The following is a 20487-nucleotide window of genomic DNA, read 5'->3' on the forward strand; positions in this document are numbered from 1 at the left end:
ATCTTGGGCATTCTGTTTGATTACGAAAGAAAATTGTAAAATATGTTATTTGAGTCCATTTTGGAATGCTGTACACAGCCTTCAAGTCCAGAACGTGATCACAGAAAATGTTGAATACATTTTTTGTGTGAGATGAGAACTGACAAACCGCAAAAAGTTTCGTTTGGCTGGCAACCCTCAAGATGTATGTAGACATCTGTGGGATAATTGTGTTATTTTGTTTACTTGTATGTCCTTATTTGCGACAAAAAGATAAATGCTAAGTGGACCAGTATCTTAAAGCGACCCAGGGGTCAATGCAGTCACGTGAAGTGCGCTGCAACAAGATTGGACACTTTTGATGAGGACGTGACTGAAACTACCCTGGAGCCAATGTAGTCAAATGGACTGCAACACGACTGGCAACCTTGATTAAGATGCTACTTGATTCAGTGCAGATGATCAGGGATCCTGACAGAATGGCTTTCATTATGACCAGTCCCGTCTTCAGTGGGACCGTGTCTTTCTCCTCTCTCACAGAACGACACGAAACGGCACTTTGTGTTAATGCATTCTATCGCCGCATCTTGCTGCATTGATGAATATTCTGTTTTTGTTTGCAGGTGACCCACAGCGCATCTTGGAGGTCATAGGTCAGGAGGCCACACAAGGGAAGCTACGCCTGTTGCGAACAGAGGGACGACAAGGACTTGTCCGGGCAAGACTTCTAGGTATGAGTCTTTTTATTCATCTCGAGGTTTCGCTTCTACTTTGTCTGTCGTTTGTATGTGTCTGTGAATTGCAACAGTCTAGCTCCTGCCAAGAGACGTATTCTTGAATGGCCAGTGCGAAAATAGTGAACGGGTCTCGACATGGTAAGCGAATGTAGATAGAGTACGTAGCACTGACAGTACGTCGAACCTGCCCCAGCGGCCACATCTTGAGAACGACCACCTGCCCATTACGACCTCCTAAATGGATCCAAGTCACAACCTGTCCGTAAAGACCACTTTGGGGTAGTCCCTCAGGTGGTCGTTGTAGACAGGTTCGACTGTATCGGAAAAAATGGACGGCAGTCGCTTCATCCCCTGTCCCACCCACCCCCTCCCCCCTCACTCCACCTTGATATATAAATGCATACACGTAATCTGGACTGTATGTTATCACATTTCATGTGTGCCTAGGCATACTGATCATCACCACAGCTATGCTGTAGAATATTTTCTGTTTGTGACCAGGAGTAAATCCTGCATCAGTAAGTTGCCGAACGAGAATCCTTTTCAAAGAACTGCACTTCAGACAGAAAAATAGTTGTGTATGTCACCAACGCTTTGTTCTACTCGGGAAAAATCTCTGTTTGTGACCACGAGTAGATTACCCGTCCAAAAAATCAACAAAAACGAATCTTGTTATTTAAAACGAATCTCATACATGCAACTGAGGTCCCCCCAAAACCACGATGTTTTGTCTCCCCTTAAAGAAAACTATTTGAGACAGGACAAAGAGTTGTAGCGGGCGTGTCCTGATCGAAATCTTCAAGAGAAACTAGAATGGCCGGCTGTCTGTTCAATAACACTGGGTGCCAGATGAAAGGACCGCGAGCCTTGTTGGGAGCAAGCCATCTTGACGTGGTCCGCTCCTTTAATCCAATCACCCTCCCTCCCTGCAGGACGTTTCACAGAGTTACAATTTGTCTGTTGGTGCCCGAAGCAAAGTGGGGGGACCGTGAATCGTTGGATTGAGCTTCATTAAGAGTGCGGCATCTGATTAGTGCGTGATTACCACCCTGGCTGTCACAGTCACCTTCATTGCACGCGCTCCGCTCGCGCTGCCGACCATTCAGCTTCAAGGGTCCGTTCAGTGTGTCGTCCTCTGATGTCCGTGGCCTAGACTTGCTGTTCATTTAGTTGGGTGTACTCGGACACCAACCTCCATTCTACTCAGGTTCTTCTGTGTTTGTGTTGTTGTCCTTTTTCATTTACATCATCACACCACGGCCTCCAGTCTGCGTGAGCACCGCTCCACTCACCCCCATCACTTTGGGGTGTATAAGATTGTCAGTTCGTCTGTCTGTCCGCACTCGGATTGTTGGTGTTTTTCGGCCGATTGAGCTTAATGTGGTCTGTACCTTGGAATTGAAGGACACAGTGTTGTACGTCTACCTGCGACTAGATGTAGAGGTTGGTTTCAACGCTTAAATTCAAATATCTTGAAAATTGTCTGTGGAGCGTATAAGAATGTGTAAGTGGAGCGTGGTCGAATGTCCATGTGTGAATGGGTAAGTTGAGCGTATAAGAATGTCCATGTGTGCGATGTGTAAGTGAGACATGGATGTGTTCATGACTGAATGCGTAAGCACAATGCAAGGAATGGCCAGAAAGGTATGTGGGAGGTGTGTTTATAACCTGCCCTGTTATATAGTGCTATATGTCTTATGTAAAAACAATGTCCTGTTTGTATTATTGTTATGTACCACGCCTGAATTTCTCTATGAGATAATAAAGTATTCTTATTCTTATTCTTCTTATTCTTAATTAACAAAACCGAAGACATGTGATTGTGGGAATGGAGCAGCTGCAGTGCAGTGCTAAGTTTTGGCTAAAGTTGCATGCCGTCCATGCTACCCTCATCTCTACTGCATGTTCTGTACTGCTATCCGCTAGACCTCGCCTCTCGGGTTCTGTGGATGACATGCATGGGCCCTTCGATCTCTGCTACTGCCTCTCTCGGCTGCAAGTTATGTACGGGCGGGGACGTAGCTCAGCTGGTAGCGCGCTGTCTTTGTAACCAGAGTTCGTCGCTATCAATGGATGGGATTGAATCCCTTGTTCGCCGGAGAGAGATTTATTTATCGGAGTCAACTTTGTGCAGACTCTCTTTGGTGTCCGAATTAATACCTGTCCCGATATAGGCTAACATGTCAAGAGGACGTTAAACCCTAATAGTCAGTCACGTTCTGTACTGCTATCCACTACGCCTCAACTCTCTGATTCTGTGAAGAAAATGTTTGGGTCCTTCAGTCTCGGCAACTGCCTCTGTACCCACAACGCCGCGACACCCAGGTTGCGACCCTCCAACCCTCATCCTTCAAGGGGACCCCGCGGCCTTTGCTGGGCGCATCTCAGCGGTGGGGCTGCATGAATCATTGCCATGTCTTCTTCCCTCAAATTAGCCGCCTTCTTTCTGTTTGCTGCATTTGACGTTCCTTTTAACTCCCTGAATGCGGCTTTAGTGTCTCTCGAGGTCTTTGTGGACGAGCGGTGAAGCTTTCGGACAGTAAGAATTGATTTTGATGAGCTTGGTGGGTTGGCTGGCACAGTCTAACCGTCTGAAGATGACATCATCTCCTTCAAAATTGCCCCATCGCCGTCAAAACAGTTTTAAGATTATCTCTGCGGGCCACGAGACTGCAAGGGTTGAAACTTGTGAATAACCAGATTCACTGGCCGCTTAAAATAATGCAATGAAATGAATCATCGTTGAATTTGTTTTCGTCGTCTCTCATAATATTTTAAAGGCCTACTCCGTCTCCCGTAAACCATCTGTTTCTGATCACAGAGCTCCTCGAGCTTTTACTTACAGTGCAAAAATGCTTCGATTTGAACGCTCACAGCCAGGTAACATCATGGCTGCTTTCCGTTGAGAGTGAGACATTTGTCAACGAATTTATTTCGTGTGATAGACCCGTGTGGATCGGACGCATTGTTATGGCGCTGGACCTAACTTTTAAAATCTAAAAAATAAATTGACAGTGTGTGAGACAAACATGATTAACACACGATGAAGCGGATCATTAAGATAAAGTCAGTACGGTTCGAAGTTTTAAACTTTTCACAGAATACTTGCTTGGCCACAACCTTCCCTGTTCAGTTCTGTGTGGGGTGAGGGTGAGGGTGAGTCGTACCAAACAAGACGAAATCCGGAAATGATTCTGTCGGGTGTTTATGAGTTATGAAAAAGTGAAACCTCTTGCGTTTACTGAAACAAACAATACACGGGCCAGTCACTAGTGAGGGGTGTGTCTGAAACACTCGGACAAGGAGCAGATGTGGATTATTTGTCTCACTAAAAGCATTGGTATTCACTCTTTCACAACGCATACAAACCCGACGGAGGTATTTCCGAACATGGTCAGTTGGTTCGACTGTCTTTGTATCCCTAAGACACCTTCAACTGAAGCTCATCATTTCCCGAGGAAGCTATTCTACATTACTGTCCAAGACATTTTGTCGACTACCCATTTTAAGCCAACTTGTGCCTGAAGCGCTGATGCTATAACAGGGTTAGTTATTTTCTTTCTTTTTGTGTCACACGCACATATTCACATGCACCCTCCCCCTCCCCCCTCCCCCTCCCCCCCCCCCCCACTGTGACACACACACACACACACACACACACACACACCCCATGCTGCCTCGCTTGGTTCTCCCCGACTGGCCGCAGGAAGTGTTTTATCGATCAGAGGCGATCATCCCTGAGTAGCCTCCATTTGCTCTCTGCCTCATTACCCGCACCACAGGCTAGGAGCAAAACTGCAAGCAGCCTGGAAGCTCGCTTTTCACCCCCCCCCCCCCTTCTCAATCCCCGCCCCTCCCTGCCCCTCCCCTATCACAACCACCATCCCTACACCCATTTCTGCTTTCTAGCAACAGATAACGACACCCTCTACATGCTCTATTCCAAAAAGCTTAACTCTTGGACGCACACACTAACACACTGACGCGGATACCCTGACAAGACAGTCATGAACACAAACTCACTCACGCGCGCGCACATTATTCTCTTTGTCTCTGTCTCTGTCTCTGTCTCTGTCTCTCTCTCTCTCTCTCTCTCTCTCTCTCTCTCTCTCTCTCTCTCTCTCTCTCTCTCTCTCTCTTCTCTCTCTCTAGGATGTTCTTGTTTTTGTTTACTATGTGCATTTGTATGCTGGTGCTTGAGATGTGCTCATCTCCATGAAAAGGGCCCAAGGCCTACTCATTAAAACATTCAGACTTCAGACTTCTCGTTCTCTCTCTCTCTCTCTCTCTCTCTCTCTCTCTCTCTCTCTCTCTCTCTCTCTCTCTCTCTCTTTCTTTATTTCTTTAATGATTAATCTTTGTTCTGTTCAAACAACTGATTGCACCCGATACTGCTCAGTGTGTTCCCCCACCCCTTCCCCTTGAATATCCCTTCATCCAAACACGCAATAAAATACTCTGAACTCCCTTTACCATTTCACTTCTCTTCATTAGTGTGCATCTTTTTTGGGCCACCCCTCGTAATTCTACCGGCAATTTCTTGGAGTTGAAGGGTTGAAGAAGGAGAGAGGAGGGAGTGTTTTAAGTGGTCGCTGTGCGTTGCCACTCATTCCTCCTGTTACGAGGGCACTATGCTAAGTGATGCAAGCAGGCAGTCGGGAAAACGGAAGAAAAATGCAACATCTCACTTTCCACGTTGGCGCGTGTTCGTAGTTTTTAACACTGCTGGCTGTGTCTTATTGACTCAATTTTTAAGCCGGAAAATCTGCATTCCCTTTCAACCTGTTTCTTGTCAGTTTTGTACTTGGGACAACATGTTCTTTGTGTGATGGCAATTCAACTGCTAATGATTCTAGAAATTGCTTGCTTGTTTTCTGTCGTAGGGGGATAGATAGCAGTCCATGTGTAAATATTCATTTTAGTTCTAGCTGGAAAATCTGCCTTCCCTTTCTCCCTTTTTCCTGAACCTTGTTTTCCAGGACAAAAGCGGTCTTTGTATGGTCATTGCTAATGATAGTAGGGGTTGTTTGTTTCAGTGGTTTCTTTCATCTTGAGGCAAAAAAACGGTCTATGTGTAAACAAAAAAGTATATTTTAGCATGAAAATCACGTGCATTCTGATCTGACATTACTTTGTCGATGACGATGCCGACGCTACGAGTTTGTGCACGATACGAGTTTGTGCACGATACAAATCCTCGGACAAGAAGAGTTCTTGTTGGACGCCACAGCGGATGAATTCTCTGCAATGGCGGTTCTTAACAGTATTTTTGTTTTACGTTCTGGACAAGAACGGCCTCAACCAGAACATCTCGCAGCTGGTACAGAAACCACGGTACATTTGGGTTCAGTAACTATACCTCGTAATTACTTCACTTTCTTGGCTGCAAGGTCAACACGTGAAATGCTGACTCGCAACTTTCCATTTGGCTCTAACGTCAACGTGCGCTTGACAAGAATTATGAAAGCAGTTAAAATTGAACATCATGTCTTCTTCTTCTTCTTCTGCGTTCGTGGGCTGAAACTCCCACGTACACTCGTGTTTTTTGCACGAGTGGAATTTTACGTGTATGACCGTTTTTTACCCCGCCATTTAGGCAGCCATACGCCGTTTTCGGAGGAAGCATGCTGGGTATTTTCGTGTTTCTATAACCCACCGAACTCTGACATGGATTACAGGATTTTTTTCGTGCGCACTTGGTCTTGTGCTTGCGTGTACACACGGGGGTGTTCGGACACCGAGGAGAGTCTGCACACAAAGTTGACTCTGAGAAATAAATCTCTCGCCGAACGTGGGGACGAACTCACGCTGACAGCGGCCAACTGGATACAAATCCAGCGCGCTACCGACTGAGCTACATCCCCGCCCCGAACATCATGTCAAATAAATATATGTGTTTGGTACACTCACATCTCAACCGACTGATCAGACATGGACAGAATTTCCATTTTCCGTTAAGTGTTCTGATTAATGTACAAGATCGGTCGACAGATGCAGAATGAACTTTCTTTTTATGTTCGCCTTTTGCTGCTCAATAAATATTACTTTTTCATGATTGTAGGCTGGAGTCCAGACTGTGCGGATTGAAATTTTGCTTGGAACCTCGCGATGAACTGCCACAACCGCCAGATCAATCTAGAAAATGTGCTTTTTACCATTTTTCTAGACGTTTCTAGGGCATTCAAGGTTCACCGTGTTCTTTCATACATCTGTGGACAGGGATTGGACGGAATTGAAGGGAAGGGGGGGGGGGGGGGGCGCACACAGCGATAGCTTTCTGGGTGCAATCTGGGCATAGAGGAAGCGCAAAAATTTAATAATTTTCCCCTTTTCCCCGCTGTCATTCTACCCTTTCTCATTAGGCTGGAATATCTTTTGAAGCCGTCAGCAATTTCTCGCAACTCAATCTGTCAGGGGGTTGCAGTGTGTCAGGGAGAAAGAGTTCTCGAAATTAGGCGACAGGATATTCCTCTTTTAAGAACTCGCTTCAAATCATTTACAAATAGCGTTTATGCCCGGGACAAAACGCGGCGAATGCAGGCATGACTTGGCTATTTACCCTATAGCAGGGGGAGAGGGGTGAGTTTGTGGGTGGGGGCTGGGAGGGTCAGATTGGTTTGGGTGGGGTCGGGTTGCCCGTAGGAGTTCAGGGAAGGATTCAAATTGATTTATTTTAGCAGATTGTGTTTTGATTTGGGGGTGCAGACGAGCAGAGCGGGAAGAAATGCGAAATCCAATTTAGAGAGGACGGCTTGACACTGACTGTAATGAGACCCCGAAGAAGGATGAGGGAACTTTGACAGATTGTGCTGATGGCAGCACAATGGTGCCTTTGTCTGAAGGCCACCGAGCGAGAGATTTGCAATATCATGAAAAATCGGGCCGCTTTTTTGAGGCGATAATTATGTTTCCAAGGAAAACAGAACGCAGATTATTATTCTGCTCAATATTCTCTACGACTTGGCAATAAACGTTGTGGAAAAACGTGTATTCATGCGCACACAAAGATTGAAATCCCCTCGGTCCCCTAATGAGTCAAAATTAAGTTTAAAAAAACACACAACTTATTGCAAATTCATCTTGCAAAAAAAAAACCCCACTATTGACGGCGAGTCATTTGCACTACCAAAACAGGATCAATCTCCATCGCTTGCATGACTTCCACGAGTACAATTACGTCAGATGGTCATCCTGTCATAGTATAGTACGCTTGACGATGAAATAGCCGTTGCCACTGACAATGTTCACGGTAGTATTACTGTAATCATTGTTGCCGCGGCTTTTTGCCTAGAATTTGCTGCTTGATTGTTCATAGATTGTGACATTGATTTGGTAACAACAATGACGACAATTTCGACAACGATAAGGAACACACAGACGACGAACATCAAAATGATAGTGGTGTCACCAGACATATTTAGCACAGGAGCTGAAGCAGCAAAGCGGGAGATGATGGCGTCACGGCGATACCGACGATTGAGACGATGATGACAAAGTTGATGACGATAAAAGTAACCTTGATGCTCACTGTGAGTATTGCAGTGGCAAAGGGCAGCGATAGGAAAGGTGTTTGCGTTCCTAGACTCCCACGGCAGGTGTCGCTTTGCCTGGCTTATGTCTGGCTATGATTGGCTATGTCTGGCTATGTATGGTGATAATGTTTGATGGTTACAGGGGCCCAGGTAGCCAGAGGCAAGGTGTTGGTGTTTCTGGACTCTCACTGTAAGTGTGGCTATGACTGGCTTTACCTTGCTATGACTGGTTCTGTCTTGGCTGTGACTCGCTATGCATGGTGATAATGTTCGATGGTTTTACAGGTGCACGGGCAGCGCGATGCAAGGTGTTGGTGTTTCTGGCTCCGCACTGTGAGTGTGGCTATGACTGGCTATTCCTGGCTATGTATAGTGATAACGTTTGATGGTCACAGGTGCCCGGGTAACGCGAGGCAAGGTGTTGGTGTTCCTGGACTCTCACTGTGAGTGTGGCTATGTCTGGCTAGTATGCACAGTGATAATGTTTGATGGTTACAGGTGCCCGGGCAGCACGAGGCAAGGTGCTGGTGTTCCTGGACTATCACTGTGAGTGTGGCTATGTCTGGCTATGTATAGTGATAACTTTTGATGGTTTTACAGGTGCTCGGGCAGCGAGAGGGAAGGTGCTGGTGTTTCTGGACTCGCACTGTGAGTGTGGCCACGACTGGTTGCCGCCACTCCTCCACTCCCTGGCCCATGACAGGCGGAAGGTCAGTCACCTTGCAGTTTTTGTCAACGTCAGTCTTTGCATTTCGATAGGTCTCAACTCCTGTTTCATAGTGCACAATCACTGAGTTCATGTCCTGGAAACGTGTTTGTTGAATTTGTTTGCATGATTCGGAACGGACATCCAAGAATTCTGTCTTCTGAGCGAGTTTCTGGACAATTTGTTAGATAAGTTTATTTTCTGTATTATAAATATGTGTCTGTCTGTCCACTTAAAAGATCAGTGAACGTAACGCTTTGTTTTGTTATAAATGATACGCTCCAACAACATATTCCTTTCTTGTTTATGGATTCAGATGCTGAGCAGCTAAATGAGGACCGGCACGGTTGGCCTAGTGGTAAGGCGTCCGCCCCGTGATCGGGAGGTCGTGGGTTCGAACCCCGGCCGGGTCATACCTAAGACTTTAAAATTGGCAATCTAGTGGCTGCTCCGCCTGGCGTCTGGCATTATGGAGTTTAGTGCTAGGACTGGTTGGTCAGGTGTCAGAATAATGTGACTGGGTGACATGAAGCCTGTGCTGCGACTTCTGTCTTGTGTGTGGCGCACGTTTCAAGTCAAAGCAGCACCGCCCTGATATGGCCCTTAGTGATCGGCTGGGCGTTAAGCAAACAAACAAACAAAAAGCTAAATGAGGCTTATTTTCCTGAGTATGCAAACAACGATGGAAGTGGAAGTGTTGGTACACAGATATTAAATAATGTGCAATGTTGCGTCGTTATGTTTTTGTCTTGTCCGTATAATTCAAACTGCTCTCTTTGTTCTAGATTGTGAGTCCCTACATCGACGTGATACGGTCAGAGTCATTTGCATACGCCCGGTCACCTGACAACTTGCAAGGATCTTTCAACTGGAGACTGGAGTTTGGCTGGCGAGCCATTCCATTGGACGATTTAGCTCAGAGGGATGGGCCTCACGTGCCAATCAGGTAAGGAAATGGCATCCGATTAAGCAGCCTTGAATGTATCGTCCTGATTTGAGTTTCTGGGTATGTTTGGACATCATGGTCGAATCACTCGAGTTACTCTAGGTGGTCTTTGCATGAAGATGTCTAAATTACGGTCTAAGGTGATGAATCAAAATCTGCAGAAATGTACATCCAGGTTTATGTATTATACGTTATTTGCATCATGGACCAAAATATAATATTTGACACAGATTGAGACATTCCGCGCTCTGGCGACACTTAGCTGTTTGTGATTGGGTCTGTATGCTCTTGGGAAGCTTTGCGTATCAATGGCAGTTTTTAAAGGGCTATTAATTTAGCTCTTAAGTTCTCAATCTTGTTTGACTTGCCTTTGCCTCCAAAGGTGATTGTTGTGCTTCGTGCACTTGGTTACATTAGCATACATGTATAAGATGATGACACGATGTGTGTGCAGCACCCCGGTGATCAGTGGCGGTCTGTTTGCCGTGGACCGACAGTTCTTCTTTGACTTGGGGGCCTATGACCACCTCATGGACATCTGGGGCGGCGAGAACATGGAGCTCTCCTTCAGGGTAAACACGCCTTGTGGTGTCGTTTGTTTGTTTACCGCTGTTAGGCTGTGTCAGGCGGGAATAACATGGAGGTCTCCTTCAGTGTAAACACGCGTTGTAGATTATTGTGATGTCGTTTGTTTACCGCTGTTAGACTGTGTCAGGCTGGGACAACATGGAGGTCTCCTTCAGGGTAAACACGCCTTGTGATGTCGTTTGTTTACCGCTGTTAGACTGTGTCAGGCTGGGACAACATGGAGGTCTCCTTCAGGGTAAACACGCCTTGTGATGTCGTTTGTTTACCGCTGTTAGGCTGTGTCAGGCGGGAATAACATGGAGGTCTCCTTCAGTGTAAACACGCGTTGTAGATTATTGTGATGTTGTTTGTTTACCGCTGTTAGGCTGTGTCAGGCGGGGATAACATGGAGGTCTCCTTCAGGGTAAACACGCCTTGTGATGTCGTTTGTTTACCGCTGTTAGGCTGTGTCAGGCGGGGATAACATGGAGGTCTCCTTCAGGGTAAACACGCGTTGTGGTGTCGTTTGTTTACCGCTGTTAGACTGTGTCAGACTGGGACAACATGGAGGTCTCCTTCAGTGTAAACACGCCTTGTGATGTCGTTTGTTTACCGCTGTTAGACTGTGTCAGGCGGGGATAACATGGAGCTCTCCTTTAGGTTAAACACGCCTTGTGGTGTCGTTTGTTTGTTTACCGCTGTTAGACTGTGTCAGGCGGGGATAACATGGAGCTCTCCTTTAGGTTAAACACGCCTTGTGGTGTCGTTTGTTTGTTTACCGCTGTGAGACTGTGTAATGCGGGGCCGGATAACATGGAGGTCTCCTTCAGTGTAAACACGCGTTGTGATGTCGTTTGTTTACCGATGTTAGGCTGTGTCAGGCCGGGAGAACATGGAGGTCTCCTTCAGTGTAAACACGCGTTGTGATGTCGTTTGTTTACCGATGTTAGGCTGTGTCAGGCCGGGAGAACATGGAGCTCTCCTTCAGGGTAAACACGCCTTGTGGTCTTGTTTGTTTGTTTACCACTGTAAGACTGTGTCAGTGTTACACAGGAAAATGTTCCCATGAGTGACTGCGGCTTTAATTTTTGTTGTTGTTGCGAAAGCCTATTGTGATGTATGTTTTGTTACCATCCAACCCTGCGAAGCAATGTTCCTCATTTTTTAGGTTTGGTGGGAAGACATGTACAACATCTTTACTTTGTCTTATTAAAACATTTCCCACCGAGAGTATGGGTGGGACACTTTGTAGATGGCTTGGAGAGGCGTACGTATAGATCAGGGGGAGCTATCCAATGAAGTCTAAGGTGGACCTAGGCTGGGTTGTGTCCCCTTGATCGTTTTGAAAGTGAATTAGTTACTGCATGTATTATTTAGTGCATTCAGCTGTTATGGGGGAACTCTTGAAGTTTATAGCACTGAGCGTTGTGTTTTGAAAGTGAAATAATTACTTTTAATGCGTTCATTCAGCTAAAAAAAGGGCAATCTATTATTCATTTGCACCGGGAAAGGGTGTTCACTTTCCTGGGAGTGAGGTAAACATCATACCGTCGAACTTTCGCTTGTAATAAGCCTTGGGCTATGTTGTCTGCTTGTAACGAGCCTTTGTTAATGTTGTTCGCCAGGTGTGGATGTGTGGGGGAAGCCTGGAGATCCTGCCCTGTTCACGTGTGGGTCACGTGTTCAGGAGCACCGTGCCTTACACCTTCCCCGGGGACAGGCGACAGACAGTGCTGACAAACCTCGCACGTGCTGCCCGGGTGTGGATGGATGACTACAGTAACCTTTTCTTCGCTGCCGTGGTCAGTGTGTGTGTATGTGTGTGTGTGTGTGTGTGTATGTATGTGTGTGTGTGTATGTGTGTGTGTGTGTGTGTGTGTGTGTGTGTGTGTACGTGTGTGTTTGTGTGTGTGTGTGTTTAAATGTTATGTATGTGGCTTAGTTTTGAGAATAAACCCCGCGTTAAGATGAGTATGCATCTCTTTTGATAACCAAATGTTGCTGTGTTCTGTATCCCTAGAATTCAAATGATTTCTCTCTAATTTCGGTTGTATATCTTTTTCTTTGTGTGTGTGTGTGTGTGTGTGTGTGTGTGTGTGTGTGTGTGTGTGTGTGTGTGTGTGTGTGTGTGTGTGTGTGTGTGTGTGTGTGTTTGTAGAGGGTGGCGGGGGGTCGTGTGCTGCAAAACCCTGACTGCTTTCTTGTTTTGACAGAACATGACGTCATCGCATGACGTGGGAGACATGACGTCACGGCAGGCGTTACGGGAGAGACTGCAGTGTCAGTCATTCGAATGGTACCTCCACACGGTGTTCCCCCAGCTGCACGTGCCTTCCCCCCTCACACTCCAGTCTGGACAGGTCAGTTGGTCAGTGTGCAGTATGAAGGACAAATAATGATAATAATAATAATAATCATAGTTGTCAGTCAGTACTGGGGTCACGTGCCTTATGTGAAACAGTTGATTGGCTAATGGCAGTGCGCTAAAACCGTTAGAGCAATTACTGAAAGCATATTCATAATCCTGTGCCCCTTCTTTCCGCTGAGAAGATTCTTCTCATCCTTCATTTTCATCTTAACATTACCAAATTAGGATTTTGCCTAAAATTCCCAGTGGCTAACAGAAAAGTGTTATTCCGATAGAATTCGAGTTAGACCAGCAGTTGGAAATCGAAGGATTCGGTCGACTCTGTCCTACGTGGCAGACTACACGGGGCCGCTTAAATCAAGCATAACTATAACTCGTACTGTTCATTGCTAATCGATACAATTTGCAGAGGGTAATCGAATCGTAAGTAACTGGTCGGTGTTCGAAGAGGCCGACACTCCCGAAATGGGCATCCGTCGTGGAGAAAGGGAAGTAACTGCTGCCGGTAGTGAATTGTGTATTGACGGTTCCTTCCCGCGTCGTCAGCTGACTTGATTGAATTTGGTGCTTTTTTTGTTGCAGCTAGTAAGTTGGTTAGTTTTTTAGTGAGTTAGTTGGTAAGTTAATTAGTTGTGCATATCGTCTGTTTCTCTGTATATATAGAAGTCTTTTTTCACCTTTACTTATCCGTTGCCGCACAGACTATCTAAATCAGTGTGTGTACTAACTTTTGCCTTCAATGTGGTAAAGGACAGGGCTCCCCACGGATGGCCCTCCTGGAGGGTCCCGGGACCCCCACTTTCAACTTTTAGAGGGTCCATGGACCCCCACTTTCAACATTTAGAGGGTCCCGGGACCCCCACTTTCAACATTTAGAGGGTCCCGGGACCCCACTTTCAACATTTAGAGGATCCCGGGACCCCCATTTTCAACTTTTAGAGGGTCCCGGGACCCCCACTTTCAACTTTTAGAGGGTCCCGGGACCCCCACTTTCAACTTTTAGAGGATCCCGGGACCCCAATTTTCAACTTTTAGAGGATCCCGGGACCCCCATTTTCAACTTTTAGAGGGTCCATGGACCCCCACTGCAGAGTTTTAGAAGGTCCCAAGGGTCCAAAAGCCGAAAAGTCGCGGTGTAGTTATAAAACGTTGTGGTCACGCATAGTGTACTGTGTACAATAGCAGACGATTGCAAAAAGTATCGAAAAAGTATCTAGGGTACGCGCAATAAAGGAAATTTAGTGCGTCCCGGTATCCGCTCTTTATAAGTATAGTGCGTCCTGGGACCCCCTCCATACATTTCTAGTACGTGTTTTCAGCTTTTAGTGCGTATAGGACGCAGGCACGCGCGCTGTGGGGAGCCCTGAAGGATCAGTCTCGTTCCTCGCGGCAATGATGCCATACCTGTGACGGAGCATCTGACCTTGTGTTTTTTGGTTTTTACATTTAGTCAAGTTTTGACTAAATGTTTTAACATAGAGGGGGGAATCGAGACGAGGGTCGTGGTGTATGTGTGTGTGTGTGTGTGTGTGTGTGTGTGTGTGTGTGTGTGTAGAGCGATTCAGAGTAAACTACTGGACCGATCTTTATGAAATTTTTCATGAGAGTTCCTGGGTATGATATCCCCAGATTTTTTTTCATTTTTTCGATAAATGTCTTTGATGACGTCATATCCGGCTTTTTGTAAAAGTTGAGGCGGCACTGTCACACCCTCATTTTTCAATCAAATTGATTGAAATTTTGGCCAAGCAATCTTCGACGAAGGCCGGACTTTGGTATTGCATTTCAGCTTGGAGGCTTAAAAATTAATTAATGACTTTGGTCATTAAAAATCTTGAAAATTGTAATTAACACTTTTTTTTTTAAACAAGCCAAAATTACGTTTATCGTATTCTTCATCATTTTTTTTTATTCCAAAAACATATAAATATGTTATATTCGGATTAAAAACAAGCTCTGAAAATTAAAAATATAAAAATTAAGATTAAAATCAAATTTTCGAAATCGATTTAAAAAGAATTTCATCCTGATTCCAAACACATATAGATATGATATGTTTGGATTAAAAACACGTTCAGAGAGTTAAAAAGAATAGAGATATAGAAAAGCGTGCTATCCTCCTCAGCGCAACCGCTACCGCGCTTTTCTGGATTGTTAATTTCACTGCCTTTGCCACGAGCGGTGGACAGACGATGCTACGAGTGTACGGTCTTGCGGAAAAAATGCAATGCGTTCAATTTCATTCTGTGAGTTCGACTGAGCTTGACTAAATGTTGTATTTTCGCCTTACGCGACTTGTTTTCAGTTTAAGAACCGAGGCAGCCTTCTGTGCCTGACTGCTTCCAACAACCCCGGGTCAGAGGAGGTGCGGCTTGTAGCTTGTCACGGGTCAGCCAACCAGGTAATGCACGTGAACTCAGCCTGGTTTTGTTGGTCTTCACAACCTAGTATTTATTTGTTGATGGGCTGGGGTCAATTTCCGTGACCATGTTTATAGACTTCTGTTCTGGGAATTCCATGTATACATTATACGAATGCTGACTTTATTTTTATAACTTTGTTTGTTTGTCAAAGTTAATGGTATTCTCAGTCACAATCGAAACGTTTCAAGGAGTATTCAGGAATGCTTCAAAGCTGGCTTTCTAACTCGATTTTAACTTTCATACAGGTTTTTCTGACATGCACATGTTTTTGTCACTTTTTGTTTCAAAATAACGCAAGGATGTCTCCTGACTGTTGATCTCATTACTTGATCGTAATGTTTCCTTTTTCATATTTTAACAGACTGTTAAATTGTACTTTTTGTCTCTCCAGACAATGGAGCTTATGAAGACGGGAGAGCTTAAGGTCGGATCACAATGTGTGGTGCCTGCTGCGAACAAACAGTTGACTCTTTCCCCTTGCCAACGAGAGAAGCTGGGCTGGACCTTCAAGGTATGCATACAAAGCGCGCGCATACACGCACACACACACACACACACACACACACACACACACGCGCGCGCACGCTCGGGTGCACGCACGCACGCACACAGACACACAGACACACACACAACACACACACACACACATGCACACACACACACACACACACACACACACACAGATGCACATACGATCAGACACGCTCATGCCTAAACTAGACTGAGCATGCCAGCTGACAAACATTCGTCTTCGCATTACGGTCTTCGCATTACGGTTCCGCGCTTTCCCACGAGTGAAGAACTTTTCGAAGCTACAAGAAACTATTTAATGCCATTTTCGTTTTCAGGGAGGTCGCGTATACCTGGACACGACAGACCTGTGCATGACGTCAGTGGACAATGAGCTGGTTCGTCTGCAGACCTGTCTCCTTGACAACGCTTTCCAGCAGTGGGAACCCTCCTACACCTTTACTTGGCCAACGTGAACGAATGCAGCGCATTTTCCTCGTGTCTCCAGACCTATCACCATAACAACGCCTTCAAGCCGTGGGAACCCTTACACACCTTTACATGGCCAACGTGAACCATGCAGTGTGGTGTTTCGTGTCTCCAGACATGTCACCATGACATCGCTTTCCAGCCGTGGGAACCCTCGTACACCTTTACCTGGCCAACGTGAACCATGCAGCGGGTCTCGTCTCGTGTCTTCAGGCTTGTCGCCATGGCAACACTGACTATTCACCTTCAGTTGGCCAACCTGAACCCCGAAGTTTTAACTCTGCTACACCTTCACACGGTGAACCCGAAGCCTTCAGTGTGACAAGTGTCTCCAGACTGGTGGCCATGGCAACGCTTTCCAGCACTGGTGAACTTCCCATTCTTTAGCGTGACGAAGCTGAAACCCTCAGCGTGGTGACTATGGTACAAGCTTGCCGCTCAGACCGACGGGTCTACTTGTGTGAATTGTTTTCAGTGACACGCATGTCATTTTCTTTTCACAAGCTTGCTCGGGCTGAAGCAAAGATCTTCTACTGTTACGCTGAGATGTGTCACTTCCTCTTAGCGCCCTTTTGCTCAAGCACGTTCGCAGCGAACCGCTCTGATAGACAATGTGTGCTCCTGAGTAGTTCGGCTGGCCAGCCAAAGATATTTGGGGCTATGCTGGATTATCTTTGGGCCAGCTATACGCGTAAACTATATATGTATATTATTTTAGTGAATATCTTTGACTGAAGGGTCTTCCGATGTGAATATGTGTGTGTACCTCAGCCGGTCTTGCCACAAGTTTGAAAAATGGCCCAGTTACACCTTTCCAAACAGCTGACTGAACACTGTGGGCTCTGTGTGGGTGTACATGCACACCGCCATCTTGCTCACCTGGAGAAATACTGCACTGAGCAGTCTCCCTGGATATTTGCTCAGGAAGCGGATATGGGAGAATAGCCTGTATAAGAAGAGAACACCGCCATCTTCTGTAAGGAAGACAACTCTTTCTGGCATTGTGGCTGTAAAAAGTAAGTGTGTGATGTGACTTTTTTAATAATTTTTTGGAAAACTTTTCTCGCCTAAAATATAGCGAGTTCAAGAATTGATCTCCAGTGTGATCAAACAAGACGTCACTGGGCCAGACGGGTGTTCGACTAGAGGCTAGAAATGTTGCAGGCAATGTGCAAAGTCTTCAGACGATACAAGACACCGAGGGGCGTCGTCGAGCTGAATACATATATCTCAAAACGCTCACTATGAATGTGACATAATGTCCACGGGGCTAAATTGGTCGATAGCTCAGTGACAAGTGTTTTTGATCACAGTTGGCTTTCCATAGCTTTCACCAATGAATAGACCTTTTCGGTATCTGAGCAGCTCTCGCGAGACACGCTCTTTGTTATGCTTTGAACATCGCGAGAACTTCGAACCTTGGCTTGTGCAGCTCGCACGAGATCGCTGTACCGCATGCTTTGCTATGCTCTGAAGTTTGCGAGAGATTACGAGAGCTTGGAATACCGATAGGGTCTATTGTAACTTGAGTCGTTACTGTCGACAAATTCTGGTTTCCGCAGCCCTCTTCCTGTGCCTGTGATCTCAGTAGTTTTATGATTGTGTCGTTTTTATTAGATTCATGAATGGAGCGATGTTTGTGTAGTTACCCAGAACGCAAACTAGCTTCTGCGTAAAGTATGTCCTTAATTGAGCGAAGTCGACCACGCAAAGTAAACATAGCGGAGCTGGCCGCACGGATGTTAGCACTGAGTTCTCGGTAAAAAGACATCGCAAAGTCTTCGCGAAGTCGACTTCGGGCTCGATTAAGGACTGGCTTAAATGATACTTGATTAAATTGCCTCACATAAGTCTTGTCAAGCATGCGAGCTTCCATCAGGGGCCGAGGGGGTGGGTGCTACTATTTATTTTCAGCCTGACGTTTTCGGTTGCTGTTTCTATGTTCTGGTAAGATTGGGTGATTGGAAACAGTGGGAATCACGCCGTGAGGTGTAGTGTCTCCCCCCCCCCCCCCCTTCTCTCTCTCTCTCTCTCTCTCTCTCTCTCTCTCTCTCTCTCTCTCTCTCTCTCTCTCTCTCGCTCCAAACACACACGTACGCGCACATACACAGACACACCCACACACACACGCACGCACGCACGCACGCACGCACACACGCACTCACACACACACGCACACACACACATACACACAGACACACCCCCCACACACACTGACACACACACACACACACACATAGACACACACACACGACGCACGCAGGCACGCACACACACACACACACACACACACACACACACACATACACACACACACACACACACTAAGCGCTAACCATTCTCACCTGTTGCACCCTAAGCCTCCCCCATTTCCCTACCACCCTCCTCCCGCTGCCTTATTCTGCGTCTTATTAAACATTTGCTCGCAAACCATTTGTGTATCATTGCATAGTTGTCCATAGAACGTCTCAGGTTTACATGACGAGAATTATGTTTGCATGCGTGCGTGCGTGTGGTGTGTTGTTGTGTCGTGTGTGTGTGTGTGTGTGTGTGTGTGTGTGTGTGTGTGTGTGTGTTAGTGTGTGTGTGTGTGTGTGTGTGTGTGTGTGAGTGTCAAGGAAGTGCAATAACATAAGCATAATTATTTATTCTGTGCATATTATACATCCCTTTCTTCCCGATGACTATGCATGGTTTGTTTGTTTGTTTGTTTGTTTGCAACTTGCAACGATATTTTGATGGACAATCCTGTTGACATAATGTGTGTGTGTGTGTGTGTGTGTGCGTGCGTGCGGGCGGGCGTGCGTGCGTGCGTGTATGAGTGTGTATGTAAGTGTGTGATGCAAGGGATATGTTTCGTGTTCTAGACATGATTGAATGCCTTGTATTAGATTTACTATCATTAATTTTGTCTTGTTTTTACAGATAACATTTTTATTTTATCCATGGTGCGTATTAAATAGAAAGGAATTATCGCTTGCTTTTGGAGCTGTTTATGAGACTGCGTGTGTTTTGCGTGACACATTTGGTGTTTAGTGTGTGTGTGTGCGTGTGTGTGTGTGTGTGTGTGTGTGTGTGTGTGTGGTAATCTGAGTGTGCATGGGTATGTGTGTGTGTGTGTTTGTGTGTGTTTGTGTGTGTGCATGGGTGTGTGTGTGTGTGTGTATGGGTGTGTGTGTGTGTGTGTGTGTGTGTGTGTGGTAGTCTGAGTGTGCATGGGTATGTGTGTGTGTGTGTGTGTGTGTGTGTGTGTGTGTGGTAGTCTGAGTGTGCATGGGTGTGTGTGTGTGTGTGTGTGTGTGTGTGTGTGTGTGTGTGTGTGTGGTAGTCTGAGTGTGCACGGGTGTGTGTGTGTGTGTGTGTGTGTGTGTGTGTGTGTATTTGCGTTCTTTGTGTATGTCTGTTTGTGTGTAAAAATATGTATTCCATGTTTCAATAGTTTGCAGAGTCGTCTGGTGTACAAGGAGAGTAAGTCTCGTGTATGTTTCACGAGCCTTTGTGTGACCACGCTCTCAAAACATAACAAGCCAAACTTCCTCCGTGTAGTTCGTGTCCGCAATACACGAACACAATTCGTCTGATATGAATTCTCGAGCATGGGGATCAGTATGGATTTGTTGGTTTCTGAGTCGCTCCGTTCGTAGTTACGTACGGTGTTCTGTCGATCTCACTGTTCAAGGTAAATTGAGTTGATAACTGACCCTATGTTCCCGTTCACTTCGTATTCGTTTGGAAAGCAAAATCAAATGTGACCGACATTATGTTGAGGGCCCCAAATAGTGGGGCCCCTAGTTGAAACGATTGTTCAAATTTGTATACCAACATATCATTTGGTGTGCTGTTAGAAGACACCCAAAGAATGTAAATTCCAGGGGGGGGCAAGCAATTTTTGTCCTTTGGTAAATGTTGTTGCTAGGCAACGGAGTGCCTAAACGCGAACAATGTCAAACACACAGTTTGGGCGTTTTAACACATATAAACTATAATATAAGACTGAATAAACATAATAACTCCATATTATTGGGTTGTTGTTGTCTTTTTAATGCCTTTAAGTGAAAAAATAAATAAAAGGTTGAAAAATCATATTTTGGAACCTTTGGGTTAGGCTATATTTGTAGGTGCTCCCAAATAGAGACAAAAGAAGGTAAATAATAAGCTTGAATTGACCAGGGAACACACCAAAGCTTTGGTGATATATAGGTGAGCCCAGGGACCTAAATAATGTGTATA

At 45.7% G+C, this 20487-nt stretch overlaps 1 protein-coding gene across 1 annotated transcript in view; it reads left to right on the top strand.

The window, feature by feature from the left end:
• LOC138981853 (polypeptide N-acetylgalactosaminyltransferase 14-like) overlaps positions 1-18447 on the top strand; it is an 89873-nt gene extending 71426 nt beyond the window's left edge. The window contains exons 3-11 of the mRNA XM_070354962.1: positions 603-710; positions 8849-8958; positions 9740-9900; positions 10355-10472; positions 12093-12269; positions 12681-12827; positions 15141-15236; positions 15650-15769; positions 16107-18447. Coding sequence (XP_070211063.1) covers positions 603-710; positions 8849-8958; positions 9740-9900; positions 10355-10472; positions 12093-12269; positions 12681-12827; positions 15141-15236; positions 15650-15769; positions 16107-16244 — 1175 coding nt within the window. The 3' untranslated portion in view covers positions 16245-18447. The remainder of the gene's footprint in view (positions 1-602; positions 711-8848; positions 8959-9739; positions 9901-10354; positions 10473-12092; positions 12270-12680; positions 12828-15140; positions 15237-15649; positions 15770-16106) is intronic.
• Positions 18448-20487: the final 2040 nt, after the last annotated feature.

The sequence above is a fragment of the Littorina saxatilis genome, linkage group LG12, assembly GCF_037325665.1.
Source record: "Littorina saxatilis isolate snail1 linkage group LG12, US_GU_Lsax_2.0, whole genome shotgun sequence".
Lineage (NCBI taxonomy): Eukaryota > Metazoa > Mollusca > Gastropoda > Littorinimorpha > Littorinidae > Littorina > Littorina saxatilis.